Source organism: Ciona robusta, chromosome 4 (assembly GCF_009617815.1).
Source record: "Ciona robusta chromosome 4, ASM961781v2".
Lineage (NCBI taxonomy): Eukaryota > Metazoa > Chordata > Ascidiacea > Phlebobranchia > Cionidae > Ciona > Ciona robusta.
The window spans coordinates 7,593,699-7,603,877 of NC_143238.1; the positions used below are offsets into that span (position 1 = coordinate 7,593,699).

The following is a 10,179-nucleotide window of genomic DNA, read 5'->3' on the forward strand; positions in this document are numbered from 1 at the left end:
AAATTTGAAACAGCGGCGACTTTCATCTGCGGTCAGTTAAACGCGTTCAATCCGACTGCTTGCACTAAACCAACACAAAACACGGCACGAATTTTTTACTTTTAAGTTTTTGTTTCTTAATGTTGCAAAATTAGTTTTTGATTTTGTGAAATTATTTTTATTTAACATCTAAGTTGTTACAATGTTTTTCGTGATAATGAGCTTGGTATATTTTCCTGCAAAGCTGATAAATCACTTTTACTTTCGGCTTTGCCATCTCGAACTGCGACCTTCAAATGTTTAAATTAATTTTTTTCGACCAGTTAAGTTACGCCTTACCAGTTTGTTAAGAAGTTGTGAGATAAAAGTTACAATATCTTTGGGTTGTTGTCGCAAAACTTGGCAGCCAATCTCATTCAGTAGATCTTGGATTCCTGTTAAAAACTTCGGTTATTTTGAGTTTAATCTTATTTTTGTTTCAAAACCTTCGGGAATCCCTGATTTGTTGAATCTTGACGTCATATTTGTCAAAATTTGTTCAAAATTTTTAAACTTTTGGTCAAAAAAGTTTTGATTGTGACGTCATAGGGATGCGTATAAATCAAAACATGCACAGAAATCTTATATTTATAAATATTTTAAGTTTTATTTGGGGAGAAATTGAAAGGTTGGCATTAAAATGTTTTAAGCGCTGAGCAAATTGTTTGGGTAGATCGGGAGATATGAATATAATATCGGGGATTAGGGTAGGATGACATTTTATTACAGTGGATTGTGTACCTTGCAACCATATATGTATACAGCTAAGTCGTATTTGTAATTCAATATTATTTGTAAAGTGCAATTTCAGGCGATTATTTTCAGTAAAGTGACTTTCCTATGTTATAGCTCAAATATTTATTGGCCATGTTTTGCAAGCGCTTCTACGTCTCGCGTCCTGTCGCTATTCGTTTGTTCCATCACCGTAACCATTATGTCGTCATCATCACCATTGTTTACGCGATAGAAGGCTGACGACCACTCGACAAGGGTTTATTTGTGTTGGGTTCAAATCCGACTTATCGGAAGATTTTCTCGCGTTATCATGAGCGGAGCCTTCAACCCAACCACACGCCCCCATTACAGCGCTAAGAGTCGACCCCGCAAAAGCATTTACGTGTTAGCATCACGCCGTGGCCATTTACCTACGGAAGATAAAATCTCATGTACGGAATTAACGCTTCAAACAAAATTCTTAAGTTTAGTTTGATCGTGTTTCATGCAACGCAGGGTCACCTCAGGGTCAAGCTGGTAGCGTTGGTAGCGTTCATGACGTCATAGTGACGTCACGACATCTGTAAAACGAGAGTTGTCTGCCTTACGAGTTGTGGTAAGTTGCAACGTATACGAGGATATTTATTTACGTTTAAATATCGAACACTACGGTTGTTCGTTTGTTTAACTATCGCGTTTTCGAACAAGAATGAAAATACTTCGATCCATCATTCCAGCTTTTATTGTGTCGTCACAATCGTGCTTCTGTAAAGAGGGGCTACGTCACAATGAGTTCGGCGCCATTTTGTCGCTTTAGCGTCATAGGAGTTTGGTCGGTAATTAAAATATTTGAGGTAATTAGTAAAGTACCGCCATCTTTGATATTCAACCCCCCAACCCCCCTGGTCAACGACACTACCCCCCACCCCCCAACCTTTAACCCCTCCCCCCCAAGTACCCAAACGTTTATGAACCAATATTTGACCCATTGTTTTATAATGGCCATTGTTTTATGGCGTCCAGTAGCGATTCAACGATTCGCCCTCTTGGTTCCGGAATGCACTGGGCGCCTGTGACGTAACAATCTTCAAACGCTGCACTCGTGCGCAGCCAACCGTATCTTCACGTGACCACTACAAACAACGAAAGTCCAATCCGAGAATTCTGATTGTTGCGTGGGAATCTGCATTATGACGTAACAACAACAATTGTTACAAATCCAAATTCGAAACATTACTTTTCTATGGTTTATTTATTTCGTTTGTGACGTAAAAAGTTCTTATTATCTCGACGTCGCATGTTCGGGTTTATGTCAACTGTTCGGTAACAATCATGTAGCATATTGTGACGTATTAATGCAACTATACATCGCATTATTACGTCACAATCGTTGCAGCAACAGAAGCCATTGTCGTTCATTGTTATCTGCATTGTTACGTCATCAATCAATGTCCTCTGTACGCGACAATGAACGCGATGCAACGCGACGATTTCTTTGTTATTTTGACGTCACAATAAGTGATTATGATGTCAAAATAAGATGTTTATAAATTAGTTTCCATCTCCACGCCTCCCACACACCCCCAACCCCCCATAAACCTCCCAACCATCCAAACCACGGCGACCTTCCATAATTTAACAAATCACCCACCAACGAATATTGACTTCCATAATCAACCTTGAAAATCAACTTTTTCCCTGTTTGATTAAAATTCAAATTTCAAAAATCGCGGCGTTCGCTTTCAATTCGTTTGTTACGTCCTAATGGTATCTGTGCTTCGGATATTTTGTCAAAATTTTATTTAAAATAAAAAATAATTGAATTTATTGCCGAAGAAATTCCGCCGCCATATTTGCGCGACGTCGCTATAATAGCGTCGGGTATTGTTACGTCATAAACCCCCATTATGTATCAAGTTCCACTAAATGCAGACAAAATATCGAAGCCTGAGATCGATTTCCAACAAAATGTTCAAATTAGTTTCTAGAATACATTACTCGAAAAATACAATTTGACATTATTACGTCACAAACGTTCATTGTTTGGAAGGGTTTACGTCATAATATTACGCAATAAGCAAGCATATTGTGACGTAACACTTGGTTTAATTGCGTCAATAATTGCGTGTTTGATGATTTTATGAAAAGTTTTTGTCGCGTTTTCGCAAATCGACGCTTCAGCTTTGATTCCTGTGGATTGTTCAGTGATTGTGACGTAACAATGATTCCTGTGTCGTCGATGATAAATCACATTATTACGTCACAATACAGATGGTTGAATGAACCACTTTCTTACCATTGTGACGTAATATTCATACAGAAAGTAGGTGAATTGTTACGTCATTATAGTTTTGTTGCGAAACAATGAGATATATTGCGAGTAACTTTGTCGCTTGTGACGTAACAACAAGCGTCGAATATTCCGCGATCGCTTAATGTTCCCCTTAATTTCAACGTCGATTATTCTATGTTGACATTTGTTATAAGATGTGAAGCGACCGCCGCATTTACTCAACAAACACCAACCATCCACCCCTGGTCACTTTGCCCTGGGCGAAGGTTTTGTTTTTAAGAAGTTTTCATCAAATTATTTCCAGCTTTTAATATTTCGCGACTTTTCGGTTCATTTTCCACAAATTCTGAAACTTTTGGATCGTTTGTTTGCCGATTGACGGCTCTGTGATGTCATAATGTCTCAAATCGGTTAAACAATTGACGGTAATTGTTGCGTAACAAAACTGTAAAGATAACGCGCGAAAGTCAACAAACGTCAAATTACGATTGTTACGTCACAAATTACAATTGTTACGTCGAACCCGAACTTTTGTTACTTTGTTTAATCACAATCAAAGTTTAAACGAATATTTGTCGAGAATTTGAGATTATAATATTTTAATTTTCAAGAGTTTTTAACAAGATTGCAAAACTAGGGAATTAGAAAGTAGTTTTTCTTCGTTTATTTTTAATACTTTTCGCAAAGTTTTAATGTTTTATGAAATCTTTCATTTTGCCGATTAAATAGCTTAGCAATATGGCGACGTTTTGGTTTGGTGGAAAAAAAGCGTCGAAAATAAGGCGAGAGTTCGATCGTCTCGGTTTGTTGCATCAGGTTAGACGACGGCGGCTTCAGGTGTGTAGGGGTCTTTGCTGTTTGGGGGAAAGTTGCTTTTATTTAGTTAATTATTTCTAATTTCAGTTCCGGAAAGTTTCAGATAGAGATGTCATAGATTTTATGATCGTTTTTTTAAAGTTTTATTTTAATTTTTATTTCTATTTTGTTAAAATTTAAGTTAAAACCGAAATAATTTGCAAAGTTTATAAATATTACTCAAATAGAATTAGTTTGTGACGTATGAATGGTGGAAATATGACGTAATATCCAAGTTATCGAAACGCGTTGCGCTGCATCGCCATATTGTTACGATTTTATGATTATTACGTCACAATCGTATAGTAAACAAAACAAACGATAATTTAGAACTAAAAATATACCTTTAAAAATAAAATATGCTTGAAATTGTTTCAGTTTCACTTCCACGCTCAATGTTCGTGATCGCCGCCATTTTTTCGCGCGACGTTTTAGACAATGTCGATTATGACGTTTTCTGATTACAGAATCTATAGGGTATTGTTACGTCATAATAGTGAGTATGATGCCAACAAGTAGCGAGCAACATCGATGGTTTCATCACCCCACTATGACGTCATCCCACCACCCGGAAGTGACGTGTGCGGGGTCATTTGCATCTAGTGGAGGGGGCCATGGTATACCTCCATATATGGACACGGGGTACCGAGAAGATATGGACGCTTACCTCCACCATATAGATGGACAAAGTGGTTATTATGGATTGCAATACAGAGCTCATCAAAGAACGCTCAACGGTGAGTTTTATTATTATAAAAATAATATAACTACATTATGACGTCACGTGCTACGTCATAGGTGGGTATTGTGATGTATAGATCATGTATTGTTGGCCAACAATGGTGGATGAAATATTTGGGCGTCTATGAGGTTAAAAAGCGATTTTCGCGCAGCCGTCATACAGCGCGATTGTTAAGCCTTCAGGGGGTTGTAGATAATTTGCCATGACCGTCGTTGAAACTAAAACGAACCAAGCAAGCAATTTGAACATCGGTGTCGACGATACGTTATCAAAACATACGGAGCCGAAATGCTGGGATATTTTCATATTTAGATCCAGTAGTTGAAGTGCATTACACGCAAGGGCATTCAACGCAAACCAGATGAATTATTGAAGATCCTTCTCAGAGTTTGACGATTTATTTCTTTAAGAAGCTGCGCGGCAAAGTAGATTGCTATCTTTAACCCTTTGACACAGACCCTTCTAATTAATGAAATAACATTAACGCACCCTGCGCTTGCGACGCGCGAACAATTGTGCTAAAACAATGCTGTTTGTAATCCAGTATGACGTAATAATGCATATGGTTCCCAATAATGATTGTCAAAGCCGCGAAAAAGGCGGTCAGGTTTAAATGCAAACGGCAGGAAAGGAGTCGTTCAATTGGGTTGTTTGCGATGCAGGACAGGGAGAGTTCTCGTTTCGTGAATTCTTATGAAACATATTTTGGTTCAGCTGCAGCAGTTGCTCGTGTGGAAGCTGAAAGATCATGTGCAGTAAGATCGTCACATTTTCACCATCAGAATCACCCGCATGTATCACCAGGGGCTGGGGGTGGCTTACCTACATGGTTAGGATCATCTGTACCGAAGTCCTCGGTGTTCGGACCACTACAAACCCCGAGTATTTCATCGCATCGTCCTAACATATGGAATGCGCCACCGAGTAAAGATACCGAGTTCTCCAGGTACGTTTACCCTCCGCCATCATTGGTGAAGACAGAGGAAGGGGGAACCACCTCCAGGGAAGATTGTGATGACGTAGGAAGACCATGCGCTTCTAACATTGGATGTGAAACCACCGAACCCGCGACCTCGAAAGCGTTCCACGTCTTCCCGACCCCACCTAAAGATGATGACCCCTCCCTCACGCCATCTAGCGGTACCCCCCCTGTGCGGGCTCCCCCCCATAATCGACCTCCACAACCTAGTCCTTCCATGGATTGCCACCAAATTTATCATCGACAATCCTCCAAACCTGACATCCCAGTCTGCAATGACGTCACATCATGTTCCATCATGCCCCACCCAACTTACCCCTACATCTCACCCAGCGTGGGGGAATACCCGGTTACGGGTACATCTTACCCGAACGCTGGAGAGTCAGGCAAGGTGACGTCATCATACTCAAACAATGGAAAATCGAAGCCAAAGAACCGATCAAGCACAGGTGATTATGACGTAACAATAATTATTGTTTCATAATACCTTTATTTGCCTGTTCGATTATGGTAGCGAAGATTAGAGAATATTTAATGCAAAAAACGGTATAGCGACAAAGTGACAATCGTTAAAACACGCTTTTAATAAATGCATGGTCTATACCTACATTAGTTATCGACATATTTATATTACAGAGGGTCGCGAATGTGTTAACTGTGGAGCGACAGCAACTCCATTATGGCGTCGAGATGGCACGGGACATTATCTTTGTAACGCGTGTGGTCTCTACCATAAAATGAATGGACAAAACCGACCGCTTATCAAACCCAAGAAACGATTGGTAAGTTCCCTTATATGTTTGTTGGATCGCGCTCGATGAGGTGCCACAACGTCTACTATGACGTAAACAATGATGGTCCAATCACGGACACTATGACGTCATAATGTGGTGCATTCCATATTTCGTGTTGTTTGTTTCACCTTGCGTCGATCATCGCGTTCGCTTATATAGTCGCGATGAAACGCGATGTTTCATTGTTGACAATCGATGACATTTTAACTTTAATTCGACAACTTGATTGTCCGGATTGTCACGCTTTATGACATCACAATGTAACTTATGACATCACAATGTAACTAATGACACAATGCACAAGCCATATGACTAACCATTAATAAAGCTAGAACGTCTTTCATCAAAGACAATAGATGTTTATCACGTCATAGTGGTGCTTCTTACGGTCGATACATGTCAGTGACGTCACAGACCGAGATCACTCGGTAGATTCAAGAATTTTTAACAAAATTAAAGTTTAACAAATATTTTAATTGTGACGTAACACAGGGTGATAATGGAAAGTGAAAACTTAATTGTTTCGTAAGAATTTGTAACAATGGCTTCCAAATATGGCGGTTGACGCGAATTATTTTATTTACCATTTTTAAAATATAAGCATTACGTCACGATGACGCCACTATACTTTGACAGACAGTATTTATGACGTCATAAAAACTTTTAGTTTGTATTATAGTTGTTTTCTTCGTCATAATCACTGGATTGTTTCAATCTTCCATTTTGTTTTAAGTCTGCGGCGCGACGAGCCGGAACGAGTTGTTCAAATTGTTCGACCACTACCACCACCTTGTGGCGAAGAAATGCAAGCGGGGATCCGGTGTGTAACGCGTGTGGATTGTACTTCAAACTGCACGGGGTAAGTTGGGTTGGTGTCGCGTATTTAATCGGGATAATTCATATTGTTACGTCACAAGTGTTTATGTTTGGTATGAAACGTGTATTCTAGAAATAGGTTTGTTACGTATAATGTTTTTCCTCGTGGTGTCGCTGTTACCGCCACCGGAAACAAAATGGCGCCTGAAGCGAAAGTTCATTGTTACGTCATTGTTTCGTAACAAACACAGAGTAAATGTAAATATTTGCACCGCCAGTCATAATATAACCTATTTAACACTCGAATACGATAACGAAGATCAACTTAATTAAAGCAACAAAGAAAAGAGAATTAGCAGCAAAACAACAGTTATTAAAATACGCTACGGGTAAAAACTACTTTGAGTAAAAGTGGCAAATATAAAAGCGCGGCTGTTAAACTTGTTTAGGTTTGAAGAAAGGTTTGCGCGGCTTGTTAATATTTTATTTTATAAGATATTTATTATTTACCTCAATAAGATTTTTATGTTATCATGACCTCTATGTTAACTCCCCAAAGTATCACCATTGTCAAACAATTATTTTATTATTAAAATGTTAAACTTCTGTTAAACTTACGAGACAATATAAATTGCTTTAATATTATTCGCTGTTTAATTTTTTTGAAAGAATAAAAGTGTTGACAAATAAAAAAAGCTAAAACGGGGATATTTTATAAAAATACTTCAATGTAACCACAATAACAAGGCAAGGGTAATAAACATTCGTATTCAAAACAAAATATTTAAGCCAAGATTCGAAATATAAGCTTAACTGCCAAACCCGTGAATTAGGATTTAACAAAAAATATTGTTTTAAATTAAATTAAATTATGTTGAACGTAAAATTAATTATTTCACCAATTCAGGTGAATCGTCCGCTGACCATGAAGAAAGAAGGGATCCAAACCAGGAACCGGAAGATTTCTACGAAGCTGAAAAAATCATCTGTATGTAGGGACCCGAGATTCGACGCGACCAATTTCAAATTCTTTGACGGGTCGAGCGGTTTCGGGGCAGCAGCGGCAGCGGCGGCCGCCTATTCCGGTCAGTTCGGGCAGATGCACACGTTCGGTGGCGTTCACCCGCATCACCATCCACATATGGCACATCACCTAACTGCTGGTTCAGCTGGGTTTGCCAACTCCCATCATCCGATGTTACCCCCACCCCCCCACCACACCATGCACCCCCCACACCCCACACCACCTGCCGCACCAGGGTCGGCAAATCTAACATTAAGTTTAAACCATAGTAGTATGGTACACGCAATGGGCTGACCCTCCAATACTGCAGCATGCGCTTACTGTGCTACAAATATTTAACATTAATTTCACGCCGTACAGTTCCGAAACATTGATGTACAAATATGTCGCTTAAGTTCTTTCCTTACGTACTGTGTGTGTTGTGCAACTAACCTGTAACCAAGGCAATACAAGCGAGTATCTCGTCCAATTGGCTTTTGTATTCAACAAAGATTTCGATTCGGTCGCGGTTGTCATTTATGACGCAGAAGATTAAAACTTCTACGTCATATTTGAGTTGTGGATGATGTAGAAGGTGACGTCAGCAACTACGTCATCAGGTGTTAAAAAACAAGCCTTAAAAGTTTAAAAGACATTTTTTGGTTTATTAGCTGCCTGTACTTGCGCTGCGAATCTGTGACGTCATATAGACCCCCTTTACCCGGATTGTTACGTTTGCATCGAGATGCAAGTCATTCAGTTTAAGTGTTAGTTACAGAGCGTTATTTGAGATGTCTGTTTATACAAAATATGTAGAAGAAACATTTGATTAGTTTAGTAAGTTAGAAATAGGGTTACGATGCCTCGTTTGTTGGCTAGTCTGATACATATAGGTCAATTTGCATAAATATTAACATAAAAATACTTTATTTATTGTAATTTTGATCTATTTATTTGTAGAATTTAAAAAAATTGTCTATTTTTATACATTATTCAATTAGTTGGTTAATAATATATGTTTTCTATGTCATACACACAGTCTGCTTTGAGGTTATTCCTACTCAGTAATATTAACCAATCATATAAAGGCATGCGCGTAAACATTTTTGTAACAACCAATAAGGTGTCGTCTCTGTTAGCAACGGTTTATGCCAAACTTAATAAATCCAAGTTTGTGAAAATATTGAAATCACTCCAGATCAAACCGACCAACATAAGCAGGTAAGTTGTGTGTTCTTGTATTTAAGCTAATTTATGTGTTTTTAAATGTTTTTATTTAAATTTAACGATAATATTTTACAGAAATCATGTCGGACCGTAAAGCAGTGATTAAGAATGCGGATATGGCGGAAGACATGCAGCAAGACGCTGTCGATTGCGCTACACAGGTTTGTTGGTGAATTTGTGGATCTATATTGAAATATAATAACTATTTGTTTCATCAGGCACTCGAGAAATACAACATTGAGAAAGATATTGCCGCTTACATCAAAAAGGAGTTTGACAAAAAGTACAACCCAACCTGGCATTGTATTTGTGGCAGAAACTTTGGAAGTTATGTAACTCATGAAACGAAGCATTTCATTTATTTCTACCTTGGACAAGTAGCAGTCCTGCTGTTTAAATCTGGATAAACATTCAAATTGCTGCATTTCACTTTTACCACAAAAGTTCTGATATTGCCGGCTGCACAACTTCACATTTTTTATGTTTATTTTATTTTTAGATCTATTTTGGTGCCCAATATAATGTAACTACTTTGTCAGCATGTTTCTGTTATAAAGAACCTGGTGCTGAGAAAAAGCTACTTATCGCAAATAAAAGTGTTTTGTAGCAAAGTTATTGAAATGTTATTCAAATTTATTGGACAGAAATAAATAATATTGGAGTTTTATTTTGTAATCTTAATAATAGTCATCCCAATTTTAAATAAATTATTTTTTCGTATATTTGGGGGCCGCACCA

At 38.3% G+C, this 10,179-nt stretch overlaps 3 protein-coding genes across 3 annotated transcripts; 2 read left to right on the top strand and 1 right to left on the bottom strand.

Moving 5' to 3' along the window:
• Positions 1 to 88: 88 nt before the first annotated feature.
• On the bottom strand, positions 89 to 546 carry LOC149737297 (uncharacterized). Its single transcript, XM_089876097.1, has 3 exons — positions 465 to 546; positions 319 to 413; positions 89 to 269 (listed from the first exon to the last, which is right to left on the bottom strand). The coding sequence occupies exons 1-3, from the start codon at positions 499 to 501 to the stop codon at positions 177 to 179; spliced, it is 225 nt and encodes a 74-aa protein (XP_089732223.1). The 5' UTR covers positions 502 to 546; the 3' UTR covers positions 89 to 176.
• Positions 547 to 4,111: 3,565 nt separating this feature from the next.
• Positions 4,112 to 8,704, top strand: LOC149737298 (transcription factor GATA-3-like). The gene is made up of 5 exons (XM_089876069.1): positions 4,112 to 4,617; positions 5,337 to 6,050; positions 6,238 to 6,383; positions 7,129 to 7,254; positions 8,119 to 8,704. Exons 1-5 carry the CDS (start codon positions 4,383 to 4,385, stop codon positions 8,527 to 8,529), a joined length of 1,632 nt encoding a protein of 543 aa, XP_089732195.1. The 5' UTR covers positions 4,112 to 4,382; the 3' UTR covers positions 8,530 to 8,704.
• Positions 8,705 to 9,285: 581 nt separating this feature from the next.
• LOC149737299 (dynein light chain 2, cytoplasmic) lies at positions 9,286 to 10,056 on the top strand. The gene is made up of 3 exons (XM_089876096.1): positions 9,286 to 9,435; positions 9,517 to 9,602; positions 9,660 to 10,056. The coding sequence occupies exons 2-3, from the start codon at positions 9,522 to 9,524 to the stop codon at positions 9,846 to 9,848; spliced, it is 270 nt and encodes an 89-aa protein (XP_089732222.1). The 5' UTR covers positions 9,286 to 9,435; positions 9,517 to 9,521; the 3' UTR covers positions 9,849 to 10,056.
• Positions 10,057 to 10,179: the final 123 nt, after the last annotated feature.